Consider the following 23,163-nt stretch of genomic DNA (forward strand, 5'->3'; position numbering starts at 1 on the left):
ACGGACAGAAATTCTCATCATAATGTCACTAATTTTTCTGAGTAAAATGGCATGTAAAAACCAAACTAACTATGGTTGGTTTCTTTACACGTTGATAACACACACGCTTCCTGTCTAAATGGGTTGTTTTTGTCCAGAATAATCTTAATTTGACATTTAAAGTGGACCAGATTTATGACTATAGTCTAATATTTGGTTAAACGTGGCTATGTGAGTAAATGACCAACAGGGTAAATGGCTACAAATTTATCCAAGCTTTCAAACAAAAGCTGTTAATACAGCCCTGAGTATTCAATTGCCACAACATGATTAACTAAATCTGCAATGCAATGAAGTTAATGGTAACACTTAACGGTAAGGTTATATTTGTTAACTACATTAGTTAACATGAACTAACAATGAAAAGTACTTCTAAAATAATCTTAATGTTAATTTTAACATTTACTGATACATAATAAAAAAATAAAAAAAAGTTGTATCTGTTAATATTACTTAATGGACTTGAACTAACATGAACTAACAATGAATAGTTAACTAATGTTAACAACGAAATACAGTAACAAATGTATTGCTCATTGTTAATGTGAGTTTATGCATTAAATTATGTAATGAAATGGGACCTTATTGGAAACGTTAGTAAGTTATTTAATGTAAGTCATGTAATGTAATGTAATGCATCCAAGTTGGTTTAGTGGTTTCTCACCTTTTAGGCTTGTCTATGTGGGGCACATGGTAGCCAGGCTTGCATTTGTACTTGCAGAAAGACCCAACTTTGAGGCCTGTTGCATTGCAACGTTTGGTCTGCAGGACAGCGTTGGGTACAGGAGGAGGGATCGGACAGCGCAGCTCACACAGAGCTTCGGGGAAAGACCACATGCCATCCTCCATGCACGTCAGCACGTTATTACTGCCTGCGGAGATGAAAGGACAAAGGTACAGGACAAGTTGACTTGTGAAGATCCAAAGTGAACATACTTCAATTTGATGTCATATACAGCACTGTTATTTTCAATGTGTATTGGTTTTTTTGTGGGGGGTTGGTGTCAAAACCACATTTGGCATTTTACACAGCTGACCTCTCAATCCCTAGGGCTTTTTGATTTAGGACCTGTCATGGTCTACCTACCCACAAGCTGAGCTGGCTCCCGGCACTGAAAAGTGCACTTCTTGCCGTAGGTGGTACCCTCAGAGAACTCAAAGACAGCCGGGTGCACATGATACTTGTCAGGCCGCCCGCAGTCCACAGGTTCACAGGTCACCTGCTTGTTCCATTTCCCATCCGCACAGGTGAGGGTCACCGTGGATTCAGACTGTTTAGAAGAAAAGCCATTAAGGCAAGAGTTTAGACATGGGAAAATAACATTTTGTTTTCTCTGTTAATTCACTGCAACTGCAACAATCCGTCAGACCAGACCATATCAAATAATACACATCTGTTTCAATAACAATTTACAAACTATACAGAGACAAAATAATACAGCTAAATTAAATACATTTATGTATCTCTTGGTAATAGAAAGCAGTGGGAAGTTAACAGTCTGAGTTGGTGATAATAAATAGCTCAGGTATAGCATATAAAGCTGTCAGAACTGAAGGCAGGGTGAGTCAGAGGTCATTTCTGCTGTTTTATTAAGTCATGTCAGACCTGTGTGATGTCTGCAAATACATCTGTGCTAGTAGCAGAGCCACGAACCACACACATCCCGGACCACCATAAGAACAAAACAATTAAACTTAAAGGGCCGCGTTCTGTTTCAGAAAATTCTGTCGATCACTGCCATGACATAACGTGACTTTTTTAATGTTTCATTAGTAATTTTAAACTGATTTTCTGTCGAAAAAATACTGAGTGCGCCAAGTGCGCCAAGCTCAGCGCCATGAAAATGAGACTGACGAATCAGATCCTCATTTTCACATGAGAGTGAAGTTACAAATCGTCATGAATTCATGATTGATCATACACTTACGGTAAATTACAATAACCTTTGTGCTGAGCGCTAACATTTATAACATTCCAGCTGGTGTTTTTTAGGTAATGTTAGTAGTAGTAGTAGTAGTATTTCCCGCTCCTGTTCATCCACTAGCAATTTTATTTGATCTATTACAAACAGGATAGATTAATTTATTCCAGCATGGGAAATGAACCAGCCATTCTGCATAGAGAGTATGACTTTCCTCTAACCAAAATAGACACCACATATTTCAAAAGGTGCATGAGAACATGCAAAAAATTATGCAAAATTAGAAAGCGTGAGTCTTTCTTACTTATTCTCCTTTTCTCTGTAGTGGCAATTCCACTGTATCTTACTATTTCCAAATGCAGTCCAACAATGAAAACTAGTCTGCCTATAGTTTATTTGGACTATTTGGTTATTCTTCTCTCTTGAGTAACATGAGGGGACATTTACTGACCTATTATTGACTCAATACTTAAATCACTGCTTTTATTAACACAAAACGGTGCATGCAAACAACAAACGAATCAAACTTTACTGTGTACAAAGCAGAAATAACAGTCGTGAATTTGTCACCAGGAGTAAAACACTGTATTCTTCTTTTAGCTCCTCAATGAATCTTCAAACGTGTGAACCACGGAGAAGGGTTTATGCTTTTATGGCACGACAGACTTTTCACAGCCAAAAATATTATTGCCATCTAACATGTGGGTTATAAGTTTGTTGTACTTTTTGTGTGTGGTATTAAGTATGTTTTAATGAAAAGAGTGATGCTTAACATAAACCATACCCAGCGGATTGGACACAGGCTGTAGGTGGGTATAGAGTACAGACTGTTTCAGTGAAGCACAGAGTAAAACATGCACTTCTCCACCGAGTTTTCCTTTTGTTTATGACAAGTGATGAAAGCTGGTTGGTTTAAAAAAAAAAAAAAAAAAAAGAAAAAAAAAAAAAAAGATGTCAACTATGTTTATTGAAACAATTTCTGGAAAGCCAAACAGTTTTTGCTGGCAGGGCACATATTATTGTGGCAAATGCTCTTTAACTTGCATCCACAAAACAAAACATCAAGATGTATGAACAGCGTTTTTGTTGCTGCTTTATTGTGACCCAGGCCACTTTTCTTCTCTCGTCTCCTTTCTCTTTATTTGAAATTGCAGATTTAAATGGGCTGGAATGTGGTGAGCTTATCTAATGTTCTGTACCCTCTCAGGAAATGTACCAGCACCTAAAACTGAGCAAAGCAGCGGGAAGCATTTGAAATGCAATCCAGACACAGTTACAAAACACTTTTTGCCCCCTTCTTTCCCTCTTCCTTTTTTTTGCACTGAAGCTCTTATTGAAAACAGCTCACCATGGAAGTGTGAGTCTTGAATATTTGAGGTGAATATCTGACAAACAAAACAAAACAAAACAACAAGGGGGAGGGGAGGGGAGGGGAGGGGGGCAAAAGATAAAAACAAAGCTAAAGTAAGCACAACAATAAAACTAAGCAAATCAAAACAAAACAAAGAAAAACAAAGACTAAATTAAACTAAGCAAAGCTAAAGTTAAACTAAGCAAAACAAAAAGAAAAAAACAAACAAATAAAAGACAAAAACAAAACTAAATTAAAATAAATTAAGCGAAGCAAAAGCTAAAATTAAACTAAGCAAAATAAAGTAAAACAAAACTCAAAAAATGAAGCAGAAGCAAAAGCTAAAAGTAAAAAACCAAGTAAAAAGAATAAAAACAAAAAATGAAGCAGAAGCAAAAGATAAAAGTAAAAAAGCAGGCAAAACAAAGCAAAATGAAGCAAAGCAAAACAGTTAGTAAGTAAAAACTTAAACAATAAAAAACAAACAAACTAAATAAAATACAGAAACACTGAAACAAAAACTAAACTTGAGTACAAGACAAAACAAAACTAAATGAAGTGAAGCAAAAGCTAACAAATCGAAATAAATGATAACAGAACAACTGTTTATAAAAAAAGGTCTCCATTTCACTTCTTCATGTGAAGGCAGCAGTGTAATAAAATGCTTTTTTTTTAACCTCATATCACTGGCTTAATAAAATCCCAAACAGATCAGCAGTCACAATCTACTCAACATCTCCCCCTAGGGTCAGAGAGGCTGCCGTCTATGTCATAATGCCATAGAGCGTGTTAGTGCACATACCTGCCTTCTTTATAAAACCTGTGAGTGGCTACAGAAGTACATAAAAGCGTCATCTAATTTTCCCTGCCCAGAGATCGCTGGCTCTCTCAAAGCCATTTCAAAGCTCAATAGCAGTTTAGACACAAGGTTTATTAGCCGACACTGACTGCATTACAGGAGCAGTAAAAGAGATGACCACAGTCACAGGGACTGTGTGGGACGAAAAGGAAAACATAAGCTGTTGTGGTTGAACTGAAGAAACACACACATGCAGGGGGCTGTTTAAATGCCCACCTGTACGGCATATAATCCGTGTCACATGCACAAACGAAAACACACAAAAACACGTTGCTCCTGCTTGAAGTTATATCACGACAGGCCGTTCTGGTTTACATAGGGGAAGGGGACTGCCGTCACATTGGGGGGTGGCAAGTTGCGGAGGGGGGTGTCTGCGTGCGGAGTTTCCTTCTTTTAAAACTTTACAGCTGCTGATTCCTCCTCCACTGAGTATTTAACTACCACTGACTACTGTGCCTAATTCAACACAGATGCCTCTGTTGGCTTTTCTTCTACACCCCTGCCCCATCCTGTGTTTCTCTCTCCACGTGCGCACACACACGAATGCATAGTACACACGTAAGCAAACACGCTCGAAACACACATACGCACAAACACGCAGAAGGGGTAAAGCAAACCTCAAACTCTCCATTTCCCTTTGCACTGTTGAAATGTTGTTTGCCTAACAGTGATTTCAGGACATGCTCTGCTTTCAATAACACCTTGGCAAAAACAAGAGGCCATGAAATTAACACAAAGACATGACATTGTAGTGGTGGTTGTTGCTGTAGTTATCTGCTCACAAAACTGTCCTCCATTCATGATGGGTTGCGAGATCTTAACCCTCGATGCTTGGCTTGGCTCACAATCTTATAAACACATCTATCTCTGTCTGTCTTTTTTTTCCCAATAGGACCATACTGGCATCCTCTCAATGATGTTACGGTAACAGGTTAATGATGAAATGGCTAATTTGTCTCTGACTGAAGCCTTTAGGAACACAAATTATGAGCTCCCTGGAGATGACTGATAAGCTGTAATGACTGTGCTGGGATCAGCACTTTCGCTCTGTAAAGGTACGAGGGCTCCCTTGCCTTGTCGTCATCATCTCTCTAGCTCACACGCAAGCTTAATATGGTCACATTTTGTAGGGTAAACACTGAAACTGTCATGACACAATTTTCTTAATGACTATTTACTATTAGACATTATTTCATATGCACACCCACACAGTATATCCAGATATTATTATTCTTTCTTTCTTTCTTTCCTTCTTTATTTATTTTTTTGCACTAAAAATAGTTTCAAAGAAGCCAAAGCAGGATAAACTGTTGGTTGTCTATGAAATCAGCACTCCTGGAACACTGCTCAGTCAATCTGATATAAAAACTGAATCTAAAATGTAAATAATAATATTCTTTAAAAGGGAAAATTAAAATAAGAATAAAGAATATATATTTGACTGATAGAGACTAAATTGAGAATTACTATATAATTTTTTTACATATGTACATATGTATGTTTCCTTTGAATTTTTTAGTGTGTGGGGATAAACATATGCAGTAAAATTGTAAATAATGTATTAAGATAGTGGAGAAGGGGTAGGATTAAATAAGCGTATGCATCTTCCTACTCCTTTTCGGACATGTACAAGTTAATATTGTTTTGTTTTTTGTTTTATTTTAATTTGTTTTGTCTTTGTCCATTAGCTTTTATTGTAGTATTTTTATATTTTCGAAATAAAGCCATTCATTCATTCATTCATTCATTCATATACTATACACTGCAATCATTCAGCTAAAGGTTTTTTTTTGTTGTTGTTGGTTTTTTTAGCACTGAATGTTTGTCAAGTCAAGTCATCTTCATATAGCATTTTTAACAATGTAGATTGTTTCAAAGCAGCTTTACAGAGATAAGCGTATAATAAGCGTATAATAAGCGTATAGTAAGCGTTTAACAAACTCCTCCTACAGTTTTTATCTGATCCTCTTCAAATTTGGTGAGTGTAATCTTAAGGCCTTTGCAACGTTAAATTGCGAAGATCTTGAGTTTTCAAGAGTTTTCGAAGGGTGTGCCCTCGGCGGCCTGACAAACATACACCCAATTTTGGCCTTTTGGTGATATAGGCATGATCAGATAAGTTCAGTATTAATGTTGCTTGCAGTTCCGATGTTGCTAGGCAACCACAGACAGCCTGCAGTAACTCAGGCATACAATGTCCAATCTGCCCCAAACTTCACATGTTTAATAAGAGTCCTGTCCTGAACACATGACCATGTTCATATTTAGTTATTGCAATAGTGCCACCTGCTGGTAGCAGGAAGTGTGGCAAATTCAAATTACTTTGACATAGTCCTCCTATATTTACATACTGCCCACTGTGCTCTGTTTTTCCTAAAGCCGCCGGGTGGTGGTGGCACGGGTGCGAGGACCCTTTTCATCGCTGCTTGCAGCTTTAATCTATATTATATTCTAAACACTGTTGCATAATCTTCACTAATGACTTTGTCTTTTAATTTAGTCATGTTATATAAAAAATAACTTGTATCAGTAAATATATCAAAAGTGTCACTGGAAAAAACTTATTATCTTCTATTATTAGTCTTAATTCCTCTAGTCTCTACCAGTGGAGGAAGAACGTTTCGGTTACGTATGTAACCCTCGTTCCCTGAGTAGGGAACGGAGACGTTACATCGGATGACGACGAATGGGGTTTCGCTTAGAAAGCCTCTCACTTTCGAGTATCCAAAACGAGCCAATGGCAATGAAATGCCATGGGTCTGCGGAATTTGCATAGCGTAAGTCCGCCCCACGTCGTGGGTATATAAGGAAGTACGCTGGCAACATGCAGATATGTCTTCACTGAGGAGCCGAGACTGAACTCAGGCGTTCCCAGCGGTACAGCGGAAGTGGAAGGGAGACGTAACGTCTCCGTTCCCTACTCAGGGAACGTGGGTTACATACGTAACCGAGACGTTCCCTTTCGTGGTCACTCCGAGTTACGTCGGATGATGACGAATGGGGTCCCCAGTCTAATCACGCCACCTCGGCTGTCTTCCAGTGCCCTGCGTAAGTCTGAGCTCCCTGTTGTGAGACTAGCACGGACGAAGGAGTCCTACTTAACACAGGAATACCAAGGTAGACTGGGAAGCATATCTCAGAGGAAATATGCAATTATGCCCAACCCGAAGGGGGGGACTTTGAATACACATATGACCCCGAGGGGCTGCATATGGAGTATCACTGGGGTGTCCAGCCGCAGGTGGAATATTTCAACCCCAGGGGTGACAAGGTGGCTTGCCGAGGGAAGACACATGCTCAGAGAGGCTTACAGTGGAAATACACATGTGGGGGTCGCCCAGAGGGGGAACCATGCACATGGAGGCACCTAGCCAAGCGCGAAAGCTGCCGGTGGCATAACTCTGGCGTTGACGTCGTCAGTGCTGGAGGAGACTCAGGGCTTATTAGGCTCACCTGAGGAGAATATCGCACGTATCCCGTCCGTGGAGAGGAATGGCGAGCAAGCGAAGACACCTGAGCAGAATCTAGTACCGGCTAGTTGAAGCGAGTACATGAGAAGAAACTGGCTCCATTCGGAGATTATAGAATCTATATTATAGAATTATATATTATCTAATATATATATTATCTAATTATAGAATCTCGCGAATGTGTTAGGTGTCGCCCAGCCTGCAGCTCTACAGATGTCTGTTAGCGAGGAGCCATGCGCTAGAGCCCAAGAGGATGCCACACTCCGAGTGGAGTGGGCCGTCACACCAAGGGGGCATGGTCGACCTTGCTGCTGGTATGCCAAAGCAATGGCGTCCACTATCCAGTGAGACAACCTTTGCTTGGAGAGAGCCTTTCCCTTCAGCTTCCCACCATAACAGACAAAGAGCTGGTATGAGGTCCTGAAACACCGCGTTCTGTCTACGTAAGCATGGAGGGCGCGTACTGGACAGAGCAGTGCCAAGGCTGGGTCTGCCTCCACCAAGGGCAGCGCTTGCAGGTTCACCACCTGGTCTCGAAAGGGTGTGGTGGGAACCTTGGGCACATATCCAGGCCGGGGTCTCAGGATCACGTGAGAGTTAGCCAGCCCGAATTCCATGCACGCTTCATCAACCGAAAATGCCTGCAGGTCCCCTACCCTCTTGATGGAGGCCAATGCAACCAGGAGCGCTGTCTTCATTGACAGGAACTTAAGCTCCACTGATTGCGATCGCGAAGCCAAAGCTGAAGCGGTCTCATATGAAGCAATCCGAGCGGCGTTACTGCGGCTGTGGATGCCATATGCCCCAGGAGCCTCTGAAATAATTTCAGTGGAACCGCACTCTTGCCCTCGAACTGGCGAAGACAAGTCAGCAGTGACTGCGTGCGCTCGCTCGTAAGCTGCGCGCACATGGCGACCGAGTCGATCTCCATACCGAGAAAAGAGATCCTCTGCACGGAGCAGAGTTTGCTCTTCTCCCAGTTGACCCGAAGGCCCAGACGAGCTATGTGCCGGAGCACTAGGTCCCTGTGTTCGCAAACCTGATCTCGAGAGTGAGCTAGGATCAGCCAGTCGTCGAGATAATTCAGGATGCGAACCCCGTGTTCCCGAGGTAAGATGGAGACATGGAAGTAGGCGTCCCTCAGGTCGATCGCTGCAAACCAATCCTGCGGCCGTACGCACTGGAGGATGCGTTTGGCCGTGAGCATCTTGAACGGCAGCCTGAGAAGGGAGCGGTTCAAGACGCGCAGGTCGAGGATTGGCCGAAATCCACCGGATTTCTTCGGTACAATGAAGTAAGGGCTGTAAAAACCAGACTTCATTTCGGCTGGAGGGACAGTCTCGATCGCACCCTTCGCCAGTAGAGTGGCGACCTCACTCTCATGACAGGGGCATTGCCACCAACCATAGTGAAGCGGACTCCCCTGAAGCGGGGAGGAGACCGCGCGAACTGAATCGCGTAGCCGAGCCTGATGGTTCTCGCGACCCAGCGCGACAGTCTGGGAAGCTCTAGCCAGGCCTCCAGAAACTGCGCCAGCGGGGTCATACGAACCACAGACGTACCGTCGGTGGTGCAGCGAGGCGGAATGACCGGCCCAGGCGAGGGTGGCATAGCGGCCCTGTGCGGGGACACGGTCATTAGCCGCGTCCTGCCAGAGGAGACCAGGGGAGGACCAGCGTCCCACGGGGGCGTGCTCTGGCAGGGGTCTGGCGACAGAAGGGGATGAGAGGAGCGTGGCCCGTGGGCGGCGCATGCTGTCATCCACAGCCTCTTGGGGCTCAGAGAAAGAGCATCAGTTCTTTTTGAACGAGATTATCCCCCAGCCCTCCACCGGGGGAAGGAGTGGTCCTGCTACCAGCTCCTGAAAGAACTGAGCCCTAACTCCAAGCTGCCCGTCTCAAGAGTGCTGCTTAGCCAGGTGTTAGCCGGCTAAGGGGCAGAGATAGGCGGTGCCAGCCTCCAGTGACCTCCTCGTGCTCGGGCCGGTGAAGGCTCGAGGGGAGGAGCCGCATGGAGGCGGCGTCGGCGGGAAGCAGACTGAGGAGACCACACAGACAGATGACCGTCAGTGCAAAAGCCTCAGTCCACTTCTGGAGTGATCGAAGACTGTTGGGCGCAGTCCTCAACCACACCGCCGACCAAGCTGCCTGTCTCAAGAGTGCTGCTTAGACTGGCGTGGGAGTCTAAGGGGCGGAGACGGGCAGCGCCGCCCTCCTGCGACCTCCTCCTGCTCAGGGCCGGTGAAGGCCCGAGGGGAGGAGCCGCATGGAGGTGGCCTTGGCGGGAAGCAGACTAAGGAGACCACACGGATGGATGACCATCAGTGTAGACGGACCTGAGACTGCTTCTGGTGGCCGAAGCCACCCCGCCGAAGAGCCCAACCTGGGACATGGGGGAGCTGAGAAAATGTTTTCTCAGACCCCCTCACATCAACCTGGCTAAGCCCATGTCTGGACCACTCTAGTGGACACCACCTGGCCCAGGATCACTCAGGTACCGATGTCGCCCGAGAGCGAGGTCAGTAGTGTGCGCGGCGGAACGACCAGGCCGGGCATGGGAGGCATAGCGTCCCAGCAAGGGGGCGTGGTCGAGTTTCCGCGTTCTGTCAGTGTTGGCCAGGGAAGGACTAGCGTTCCACTGCGGCCGGTTCTGACAGAACTCCTGAGTCAGCACTGCCTCGAAGGCGAAGGCGACACACAGGAGTGCATGCCTATGTCACAGTAGTGACAGAGAACATACAGACCAAGATCGGCTCACGATCAAGGGCAGTGAAGGCGGAGGACGCCCGCGGGCCGCGAAAAGTCACGTGGACTCTCGCGGGCCGGAAGCGTCCTGATGCACATCCGGGAAAGCCTACAGCGCTCGGGGGGAGGGCGGCGCCACTCCAACCGATGCTTTCAGCTGCCCGGGAAAGCATGGCCATCAGCTCTGGATCTGACTCGACTAACGCTGACACTCCTGAGGGAGGCAACGTAGTCGAATCCTCATTTCCAGAGGAATCAAGCCCGCCTTGGGATGCTGTGAGTGACATGACACCATCTGCTGGAGCCCCGAATGAAACACTGGGTCCCCGAGAGGAACCAGGCACACACGGAAGCCCCACGGTTTGCGATGTGGAGGGGGGCATGGCCCGAGGAAAGCTCGTCAGAATTATGCCACACCATAACCCTCAGATCACCCTGGCCACCAGCCAAAGTATCCCCTCTCGAGGAAGAGATAGATTGGGGTGTGGCAGAGGGGACTCTCACACAGAGATCATGGAGTCTCGATCTATAAACATCGCGATGGTCATGTTCCCGCAATGAAAACATGACTCATCCACGAGCGCTGCCGAGCGTGATTAAGCCCAACACGCGAAACAGCGCTCGTGACCGTTAGGCAGATGAATCACGCGCCCACATCCAGTAAATACACGGGCGAACCATCTTGAAAAAGACGTGCCGCGTGCAGCTCTTTTAGAGAGGAAAAAGCTCAGCAGAGTGCTGAAGCGCCCAGGGAGAAACACACTCACTGTCGGCAGATCACTGCACAAAACAGCAGCAGGCAATGCGATCTCGCTGAAACGCGCCATCACACAAACACACTGAAGAGCTGCTCGTCTCGTAGAATGAAGATGATTCAGAATGGCTTGTAGGAGTGAAGAGAACTCTTGGCTCCGAAGCGAAAACATATCTGCATGTTGCCAGCGTACTTCCTTATATACCCACGACGTGGGGCGGACTTACGCTATGCAAATTCCGCAGACCCATGGCATTTCATTGCCATTGGCTCGTTTTGTATACTCGAAGGTGAGAGGCTTTCTAAGCGAAACCCCATTCGTCGTCATCCGACGTAACTCGGAGTGACCACGAAAGGGAACTCAGATCTTTTTACTAAAGTAAAAGTAATAATACCACAATGAAAACGTGTTTAAATATGTACAGTACTTTTATACTATTTTAAATAAGTAGTCAGCAAAATGTATTAAACGTGAAACTAGGCTACTCTTTATGCAGAATTGCCCTATATAAAGTGTTATAATTATATAAATTATTAGAATATTGCTTGATGTTGTAACGTAGCGTTATAGGCAGAATGGGCTTTAACAATGTGTGTACACCGGACGCAGCCATTGTTGCTCGCGTTGTAACAGCTGTTTACCCTAGACGCGAAAAAGTGTCTGTTACAAAGCAGAACGAGGCATCAGTTTACTGTCGGAAATTTTTTTTGCATTGCGGTCTGTTGAATGGTGATTTAACGCTACGTTGTCACCTGGTGAGACGCAATGTTATACAAGAAATAAAGAATGTCCCTGTCTTTTACTCTCACAACAAGCTTATCATACTCGTTTGCTACATTAGCTAGCTAGCCATGTTTCATACCTTGTCAGTGGAGTTGAAGCTAATGTGTGCGCATCTTACACCGTGTCTGAGGTAGAGACCTCATTACTCAAGTGAAAGTTGGCTGGTGTCACTACAGTGACATGGGTCGCCATTAGCAAACAATGGATCGTGCTCTGCTGGACAAACTACATAATTACACAATTTACAAGCATTTTATCCGCTGAAATGTTCTGTGAAAAAAACAAATCATATCTGCGGCATATCTGCCATATATGCCGATACCGATATATCTGCGACAGGCGCATACCGGCCAATAAAAATCGGCAGACCGATAAATCGGTTGGGCTCTAGTCTTGATTCCCTTCTTAGGGAGCCAGGTTTACAGTTGTAACCTGAGACATTCCCTTTCGAAGTGGAACTTTGACGCGGCGTCTGGAGTTGATGCTATGGGGAACAAATATCCACTTCACCATGCTGAGGAGGTGCCTGCCTCACTAGGCTGAGTATGCAAACCATAGTGGGCATTAAAATAATTTGACACAACAGGTCAATCAGATATAGTCAAGGCGCGTCAACCCCCAGGCGCAAAATTGCGAGTCATACCCCTTATTTATACTGCACATGTCTGCCGTGCATTACGCTCTACCAAGGGGGAGCCAATCCTTACTACAATTTAGGGAAGGAGAGATATGAGAGCAGTACAACATTGTTTCCTCACTATTCTTAATACCCAGGCTCAATACCCCAAGGTGGCCGCAGGGGAGCCATGCCCTGCTTAAATGCCCTGCTTTGAAACAGGGACAATGCACAAATAAACATTAAACTTGTTAAACAAGAGAATATGTCTTGGGCCAGGTTATAGTAACAATTGCTAATTTCCACCTGTAGTCCCTGATAACGATAAAGACCCCAGATAACTGGGGGAGAGCAGCTCATACCATGCCTATGGTAAAGGCAATATACCTAAAGAACACCCTCCCAAAGGGAAGCGAATTCCCTTCTTAAAGCTACAACTAATGGAGAGGGAGATAAATGAAGTTGTCATGCGAGTTACCCTACCTAGATCCATTCTTCCTGCTCTACCCTAAGAGGTAAGAAAGGGAGGCTCCCAACTAGCCTACAGACTACAACCTCACAACTGCTGCCCTACAAGGGGGAGCCTAAGGGAAACAACGGTACAGCATTTAATAGTATGCCTACAACTCTATCACCACTCTATCACAAAACCCTGAGGGGACCACAGGGGAGCTTATATTTTACTTTAAGACCCCAACATGACTGGGGGAGAATAGCTCAATGCTGACATCAGTAAAGAACCTCTATCTAGGTCCAACATATGCCTACTTAAGTTCTTATAATAACTGGAGAGAAAAAAACAAAAACAAAAACAAAACTGAATCCTATGAGTTCATCAATATGGTTCCGTTCATCCAACTCCAATCTAAGGGGTGTTTCAAGAGCAGACTAGGAAGGGAGTCTACAAGGAGCCAAAGCCTTATCAATTAGCCACCAGGCAACAACCTTCCAATTGCTGCTGATACAAGGGGAAGCCTACTCCTTACTCTTCCGTGGGAAAGGAGGGTGAATAAGTCACAGGGCCTCAAACCGTTTTCCCAATTCACTTCGGCTAACCACCATGAACCAAGGTGAAGACTGCATTCCCATTTTTAATAAGAGGGAGATACAATCAGGCAGAAGCACACCAGTAAATAGATCTTGACCCAGGCTTATCCCTACAGGAACTACATGGGAGTTAGGACTCTTCAAAGCCTATTCAGAACCAAAGTACCTTACTCACGTTCATTTGGCATCTAAATGTGAGTAGAGCGCTTCCCAAGAGAGATACTCTTGCTTCCAGACCAAAAAATTAATAGGGAGGAGAGATAAATAAGATTCAGGGAGTAAGGTGCCTTAGTCTCATTTATCTTGCTCTTACTCTAAAGGTAGGGCCATATGCTACACTGACTGTGGAAGGCATATTGAAAGCAGGGCATGTAAAGGTGTGCCCAAGCTAACATCACCTAGGCCTCTGAAGAGGATGCTTCTACAGAGCACCACCAGCCTGGCCTGCTGCCACATACGGCTTCCATACAAGCCACGCGGTGGTTTGGCACAGCTTTGAGGGCAAGGCTGGAGCCTTAAGTCAAGATGGCTAACTCAACCCTGGAAAGGAAAGGCACGAGCCAAGTATGGTTTCTTCCAAGACTTCTCTACCTCAGTATGAAGGTCTGGCGCCAGCAGCATGCTTTCTGCATGATCAGAAGAACCCACTGAGTGAGCTTCTAAATCAAGAAGATCGCTTGAACTCGCCTAACGAGATTGGTAAATATTCACTACTTCCCCGAATTCCTCGGCCAACTCAAATTGCAACCCTTTTTTACCGTGAACTTGTCAAAGTGGGCACATCCAGCTCCCTCAAAAGCTGCACATGTGTGCTTCGGGTAGAGACAGATAACACAAAGCTTGTCTGAGTCCTCTGGTGTAAGGTAGCGCCTTAGATCCACGTGTTCAAAACCATACCAGGCTAATTTTCATCTGTAGTCCCTGGCAGGTTGATGGTAAAGAAAAATCCACAAGTCCATAAAACATTTTTCAAAAATCATGTAAAAACACATTCCAGCAAACATAAGCATAATCAGAGCATATTAACACAAATACAAAATTACTTTAAATATAAGACATAAACAAGATACTAATCCAGATTATGAGGAAATTATTGATTATCCAATAACCACGTTTTATCAATGCAGAAAAAGAAGTAAAAGATGTAGAATTTCTTAATTCTATAGGTATAGTATTCCAGTTATGTCCAACTCTATAAGAAAAGTCTGACTGCCCAAAAGCACTTCTTCTATATGGTATTAAACAATCCACTCTAGTAGTGGCTCTAGTAGATGAGTTATAGTTTAGGAACACTTTAAATATCTTGCATTTAAATTATACAATGATCATACTATCCTTACTAATAGTGATATTAAACAAATAGGCTTAATATTAAGAAATATACATTGTGCAATAAAGAAGAACTCCAAATCAAGTTTAATTTTAATATTTATATAAGTCTCAAGCAATATGTCAGTATATATATTAAAGGCACACTATACAGTTTCCGTTTTTTAAAAACGGAAACTGTATAGTACTTGTATTTAACGTTACTGACGTAAATACCACTCATGAAGAGCCGTCTCTGGGGCCGGTTTCACAAAGCTATTTTAGACCGGTCTATAGTGTTAGACAAGTCTAAAATTTGCTCATAGACTAGTCTAATGCAAGTTAGACTGTTTCACAAAAATAAAGACTGACTTAATTTAGACCAAAAAAATTAGACACCTTACCCCCTGGCTAACTTAGGTCTAAGAATCTGTTACCTTAGCAACCAGCTGTAACAATCAGTTACATTACAAACAGCCAAAAGAAAAGGGAAAATGGCTCATAATTTAAATATTTCTTCTTGTTACTACATTCTCCGCTAAATTTCCCAAGGAAAATGTCCTTGTAACTGTTATACTCCTCCAACAAACACATATTTTCCACTGGAGTAAACTGCACCGAGCGGTTGAATGCGCTTACTCGATCCGCCATGTTTTTTGTTTTGAAAAGTATCTTATTTTACCCAGAATGCATTACAGTGTAGTCCTACTTAAGATAGTCAGAGTCTTAAGTGCTTTGTGCAACGGTCTGATTTATATGTCTATCTGAAGTCTGACTATCTACTATATCTAAGCCATAGTCAAAGTCTATCTTTGTGAAACCGGCCCCTGCACTCTTCCGACCGCGCTTTCTTCATTTTCTTCATCAACTCTGCCATGATTCACGTCTGAAATGCATGCTAGTGTCTTCCATAGAGGCTGCTTCATATGTTGTTGATGTATGTGACGTCGTGCTGTAAAGCAAGTCTTGATTCTCGTGAGATTTGTCAGAGTGCCACCTCTCAAACTTGCATTGCTGGTTTTGCCAGCGGCGTCCATACAAACTCATAATTACGAGTTGTGCTGATGTTCATGTGCATTTTATCTCATAAATACAATTTTAGATACTGCTGGTAGGATACTAATTGGTCTATAATTGCTAATAGCCATGTGATCACCTGATTTGAACACTGGTGTAATTATTGCAGTCTTCCAAGCACTTGGAAACACTCCATTTATAGACCAATTAAAAAAATGTAAATGGGAGGAATGAATGCTTCTTTATAGGTTTTAAAAAACATTGTATCCATCCCATATACATCCTTTGCTCTTAAACTATTAAGAGATGAAATAATCATATGTACTTTAGAATTAGTCAGTTCTCTAAAATTCAAAATAGGAGCATTAAAATTTATAGGTGTAACTAAATCATTCATACCAGGTACTTTATGAATCAAAGACTTATAACCTATAAAATAATAATTATTAAATGCTTCTGCAACTTGTTAAATGCTTGATACTGGTCAAGCTGAGGGCGTTCCCCATAGCGTGGAAGTTCCACTTAGAAAGGAAACTTAAAAAACGTAATTAAAAATTAGAAATGTTGTTTTGGCAACTAACTGAAAAAAAAGTTTAAGTACTAAAATTACTAAACCTGAAATAAAAATAAATGAAAGCTAAATAGAAATATTTTAAAAATATATATGGGTGGGATTATGGGTGCATTTTAAATAGATAAGTGATGGAGAAAGGAGTGCAATGTTATTTCAGAACTCTGTTTTTCTTTTTCTGTTTCTTTTACAGTGTAGTGTTGTAAATGTAGCACTACTACAGTTCCTGTAACAGCCGTGGCCATCTTTATGGAAACTATCCCCTCTTACCTTACATAACCGGACTAGACATTTCCCCAATGGCCCCTGAAGCCCCCAGCCCTGGACCCCAATGTGCACCGCTGTTAAATAAGCTGAGCCCTCCCAAAAGCAGAGAAAAACTGCCTGCTGCCTTTCCTTCCAAATGCGTAATAACTCACAGGCCAAGCTTCTCAGTCGACTGCGGCTGCTGGCAGAAACCCACCCAACATACAGTAGAGCCCAAGTGCTTACAAAGAACACACAGCACTTTCTCGTCTTTTTTTTTTTCACGTTAGTATTTTCCCTTTTCTTTCTTCCCCTTGTTCTCCTTCTGTCAATATCACAAGAGAACAAGCGCTGGAAAACAGAACAGAGTTGCTTGAGCTGCAAATGGCCCTAAACGTTCTTTGTGAATGGGTGGGGTGAAGGATGGCTGGGGGCTTGTGGAGTTAGTACAGTGCGAAACACTTGGCCAGGTGGAGTGGGGTAAAGGATTGCCATTGCCACCACTGGCCTTTTGTTTGGAGGACCGGGGTCAACGGGTTGCAGAAATCGCTGCCCGTTGCTTAGCAAGGGCGTACTGGGCCGGCAGATCTGCAGTGCCACTGATCCGTGGCTGTGCCTTAAACAAAGTCCTCGGGGAGTGTGGTGGCGGTTGAGCATGGTGCTCCACACTGTTTGATGTCAAATAGACTTGAACAAATTGCATCCTGACCGACTACACTCTGACACTTTCTTCACACGTTCAAACATCGGTGAACCAGAAAATGCAAGCTCAATTAACAGATGTGCAAGGCACACACACGCAAGACACAAGCAGACCCTCATGAACAGGTACGCAGAAACAAGGCAGAGCCTTATGAGACTTGTGAATGGACACCAATGATTTGCTAGACATTTTTATGACATCAGAAGACAAAAATAGTTAACTAGTAAACTGTTGTACTGCATCTGGTCTGGCAAAATAGCCTATACCTTTTTTTGTGATTTATCTCAATCCTGTACCAGTACTCAGCCTAATTAAATGGCTGAATTCAGTGGGTGAATTCAAACTGAATTGGTCAAACTGATTGTCCGCAACTCAATGAATAACACTTAATGAATGAGCTGAGAGTTTTGTGTTTAACAAGGATTTTCTGACTGGTATTACAATACACAAGTGTTCAAATGTTTAGGGTCATTCAGATTTTATTCAATAGACAAATGTGTTTATTCAAAAATAACACATTGCATTGATCAAAAGTGATTATATACTAGTAAATATATTTAGATTTTTTTATGTCTACTATTTCTAATATAAATATATTCTGTAAATATGTAAATGTCACAATTATTTGTAAATGTAATATTACAAAGAACCAAACAGAAGAATCAAATTTGTTAGGAAATTTCCAAAAGCAAGATAAACTCACTGATAGTGAGAGTAATGTTTATGAAAAATCTACAGCTTCTTTTTTATTTGAGCCACATGGGGAACACATCCAGCAGTTCCAGGCAGAGAGAAAGACATAAAAACAACATCAAGCCAATAACATAGAGCCCACTGGCCTGAGTGCCAGCTATTGTGACCATTCACTTACCGTCTCACAGTTTGGTTAGCAAACCCTACGTGAGTCATAAATCTTTACTGCTACTTTCTCTGTATGTGGTCAGGGCATGAGTCAATGATTATTGCTTAAATTAATGTAAACCGCTGTGTGTGTGCAACTGTGGCTGTGTATGTTTGTGTTGTGTGCTTCTCTGTGAAACCTGGTCAAAACTCTTCAAAAAATGTAAGACATTTTATTGCAGGAAAAACACAGAGTGAACACACACTTACACACACAGTGTACTGTAACATCCACAAATATACAAAAAGGAATTAACGAAACTGTATTACCTGTGTTTTGATGATATCATCATCACGGTGTATTTTCAGCGTATATCCTCGGTTGCAGGTGATGGTGCAGCGAGCTCCATTGAAGTATCCAGGACTGTTACACTTCATCTCTGCATTACTGACCATCGGCTTCTGACATTCAATGGCATCACACGAGTAATGAACGCAACTGAGGGATTACAGAAATTACCATGTATTATGATGATATGAAGTTAAACGACCTTATCAATTCTACTGGGTAAAATGTCCTTTTACACCAATTATATATTTTACTTTAACCCTCTATTGCTTCTATTAAGGTGCGGCCACATTTACCATTATTCTGCAAATTTTCGTGGGGGAAATCCTATCAATTCAAAAGAAATTGTACAAGCTGGTCACGTGACAAACAGAAAGCTGCTTGGCGTCACAGGCTGGTTGTATTAATGAATAGCATGATGAAGGAGAATACACTGGAACAGGCTTTAATAATATACTGTATACAAGCTGCACATGGAGAAACACAACAAAACTCATTTGTAAACGAAGACGGACAGAGACTAAGGTAGAACTCAGGGTATAAATGCATTGGTCAAACAAAGGGAACTAATGAGATAAGTATTATGAGCCAATACAACAATCAAAGGAACAAACTAGAAACTGTGTCACATGAAAAAGTAAACTTTACACTTGGACTGCTTCCAAAATCGCATACTCTCTTGAGTAAATACTTATTTTGAATAAGCAATTACTTCACAACTGCTAAAGAAGTATGTTCTATATAGTATGAATTTGTGTAGCATGAATGTAATCTGGACGTACTACATTCGCCATGTTGTATTTATACATTCACATGTTGTGACCTACCAGCGTCAGTTACGTTGCTTCACTGCCATTCATAAATCCTCTGCCGTGGCCTTATGGGTAAAGTGTCCATCGTATGCACACTTATGAATCTCTCGGGAAGAAGTGGGTAATCCAAGTACTTTTTGCCTACTCTTTTATGAGTACTGTGAATTCGGACATACTTCTTTTGTCACATGCTGTTTTTCTGCCTACTATATAGTAGGGAAGTATGCGATTTCGGATGAAGCCTCGGTTTGAAAATGACTACTGTGTGAGCTGTATAGCCTACTGTTGACAGCAGAACATTTTCGCCAATGTGACCGCACCTTTATGAAAGCAAAACTGTGCAACAATGGAAATGAATTCATCAAATTAATCAAAGAAAGCTTTACTAACTATTACATGACAGAAAATTGGCTTTTTTGTTTTTAAATTGTTCTTAAATGTTAAATAGGTACACCATTTAACTGTGATTACAACTGATAAAATAATATAGATTAAAAAAAAGACACAATAAAAAAAAAAACTAGATCATAACTGCAACATTTACTCTATATTACTGCATCCGGATCACTTCCACTGTTGCACAAATTAATTATTTAACAAGAAAACACATTTTGCAATCTCGCATACCAAACAAATAATTTATATCACTATTAAATAAAGTTTGCTCACTAACAAATGTGAATCATATTTTTAATGGTTGAAAAACAAAAAGCTTTGCTGATGACTGTCAGGATGTAGCGTGACCAAGAAAAAGCTTTTTATTGTTCAAAGTCATCCCTTCATTATTAATAATTTTATTGCCATCTTACATTCATCATGTGCTTGCAAAATGAAAAAAAATTATTTATTACCACACATTGTGTAATAGAGGATTAAAAAAAAAGTGTCATCAACGTATCTTCAGAAACTGTCACTATTGCATTAGACATATAATATTGTAATATCTGATCTTAGACCACATCTCAGCGCTAGTTACTATATGCTGAGGTCTGGCAAAACATTTACTCTCAACACTAACATGAGAGGGAGCAATGGTAGATTATCTACTCACCTTTGGCCCATGGGGTTATAGATTTCATTGCTCTGGCAGCCGCTGATAGTGATGGGGTCAAAATATTGAAAGGAGCGCAGCCCAACACCTGAGATGGCCACCAGAGGAGAGCCGAAGCTCACTATAATCGCTTTTGTCCGGTAGAAAGCAACGCTTAGGTCGTGACTCACAGGAATCACCATTGGATTGTTCCGGCAGCTCAGCCTCCAGTCCCCTACAACCATCCAGCCATTTCACAATATACAAAACAAAATTCACCTTCCACTTTTGTTTTCTAGAAACACACAGCTTGGAGTAAAAAGAGTGTTAACATTTTATTGAGATGGGGTAAGACTGACCAAGAGGGTGGGTTTGCTCCTTAGTGTCCACCAGCTGAACAGTAATGTTGTGTTGTCGCTGGTCGATATCAGCTGTTCCATCAGCGGCCAGATGGATAATGACAGCAGCAGCCACCATAGGATGGGCGTAATAGGCCTTTTGAGAGATGAAAATATGCTCACTGACAGTCATTTCTATTGCTTTATTGGTGATTGTGATTTCACCAAGTAGCATTTGCTCCTAGATCAACATATTTTATTGATTAAACGGTCATAAGCCTATTCTTAACTCTAGTCTTAAGGCCAGTTCACACCAAGAACGATAACAATGAAGATGTAGTTCTAAAAATAATTCGAAATATAAAAGAATAGCAGAGTACACACCACAACTATAATGATAACATCATAGAGGAACGATATCGTTTGAATCACTTTTAGAATGATTTTTTCCAGCTGGTGAACAATAAAAACATTGATGGACAATCAGAATCCATCCTGCTTTAAAGTGCTCAAGCATTTAAAGCACCAGGTGACAAAACGTCTCAGGTAACAACTGTAACTGTAAGGGAACAAGATGTTGTGTCGGATGTTACACGCTATGACCAGGAATCTATAATGCGCATCCAGACTAAACAATGTCAGCATCTGATTGGCCGACGCAAGTCGATCACAGGCATGCATGAAGTATGGCAGGGCGATGCAGTGTCTCGAATCCTTTTCAGGGAACCATGGTTACAGTTGTAACCTGAGACGCTCCTTTTCAAGGCAACTCACACTGCTTTGGAAGATAAGACACTATGGGAATGTTAATACCTACTCCACCGTACTGAAAAGTGCCTGTCTAGTGTGAATCCTGGCAAGCACAACCTAGGACATGAGCACCCAAGACCCCGGTGTGGAGTCCAAGTCTAGATCATAGAACCTCACAATGTGTGTGGAAAGGACCAGTCGGCCACATCACAAACTTCTTGTAGAGATACCCCTGACAACAAGGCTTTGGAAGCTGCCATACTTTAGTTTGAATGAGCTCTGACAGCTATAGGTGAAGGCTGTCCACATGCCTCATATGCAAAAGAAATAGCCTTGACTATCCAATTGCACATCCTTTGCTGGGAGCCTCGTCTAGGTAACTCGAAGCACACAAACAATTGATAAGACTTTCGCTACAGGGCAGCTCTGTGGATGCAAACATCCAATGCCCTGCCTGGGCATAACGAGTTTTGCTTCTCCTGGTCTGATGTCTGAAAGGAAGGAGGGCAAAAGGCCTGCAACACTATAGATTGTGCAACATTAGTGGGAAACTTAGGCACGTACCCTGGTCTAGAGTGTAAAAAAGCTTTCACCATGCCAGGTGCAAACTCCAAACACAAACGGGCAACCAACAGGGCCTGAATGTCTCCTACACTCTTTAGAAACGTAAGAAAGCCAGAAGAAAATGTTTTTTGAGGTTAAAAATTTCTCTGCAACGGTTTTAATGGGCTCAAAGGGAGCCGCCGACAGGCCTTCCACAACAATGGCCAGATCCCAAGTCAGAGCACTCGTGTGGCTTGCAGGCCCCAGTCTCAAAGGACCATGAAGGAAAAGTAACACCAATGGGTTCCTCCCCAATGATTCCCCAGCCAAAGCAACTACGGCCTCCACATAGACCTTTAGAGTGAAGGGGGATAGCCCTGAGGAACCAATCACGCAGTTAACTGGGTCCAACTGACGATTTTCACACCATGGAATGAGTACTCTCCACTTCAAGGTGTACAGTTTCCTCGTGTAGGGAGCTCTAAAGTTAAATGGCAAACCCACAATTTGAGAAGAGACATCAGGTCTAAAAAACATACTCAGGCCACCCAGAATGGTGCTATTAATTTTATAGGGAGACCTTCCCTAGAACTCCCGGGAGAAGAGCGATCAGAGAAAAGGTGAACAGATGCAGCCTTGGCCACGTCCACCTGCACCATAGCATCCAACCCTAGTAGGGCTGGATGCGTGAGGGAAAACCAGATCGGACAGTGGGTTGCTTCTTGAGACACAAACAGATCCACGTCCGCCTGGCCATACTCCCTCCAAACCCCTTCCTCGACAGGATGTCTGGTCCCTGATTCAGGCACCCAGGGATGTATACTCCCCTTAGTGAGAGCAGCTTGCCCAAGGACCACAATAGGACATGGTGCACCAATTTGCAAAGGGGGCATGACCACAGTACTTCCGCTCAATTTCAGTTCGCTTCTGTACTCAGTCTGAGATAGTGACCTATCTCCCAGTTTTCCTCCGGCCTCAAAACAGCCGGCCAATCAACGAACGGAGGGTGGGCTGAGAGCCGTGACGTAGACGCTGATTGTACCATGGATGCGTAGATTTACTTCACATAA

General features: G+C 42.9%; 1 protein-coding gene across 1 annotated transcript in view; it reads right to left on the minus strand.

Annotated features, from left to right (window-relative positions):
• Positions 1–23,163, minus strand: part of pappab (pregnancy-associated plasma protein A, pappalysin 1b) — a 118,187-nt gene that overhangs the window by 30,681 nt on the left and 64,343 nt on the right. The window contains exons 12-16 of the mRNA XM_079873004.1: positions 20,822–20,957; positions 20,484–20,697; positions 18,602–18,770; positions 1,127–1,310; positions 704–911 (exon numbers count right to left, since the gene is read on the minus strand). Coding sequence (XP_079729130.1) covers positions 704–911; positions 1,127–1,310; positions 18,602–18,770; positions 20,484–20,697; positions 20,822–20,957 — 911 coding nt within the window. The remainder of the gene's footprint in view (positions 1–703; positions 912–1,126; positions 1,311–18,601; positions 18,771–20,483; positions 20,698–20,821; positions 20,958–23,163) is intronic.

Source organism: Squalius cephalus (assembly GCF_949319135.1).
Source record: "Squalius cephalus genome assembly, chromosome: 5".
In the NCBI taxonomy this organism is placed as follows: domain Eukaryota; kingdom Metazoa; phylum Chordata; class Actinopteri; order Cypriniformes; family Leuciscidae; genus Squalius; species Squalius cephalus.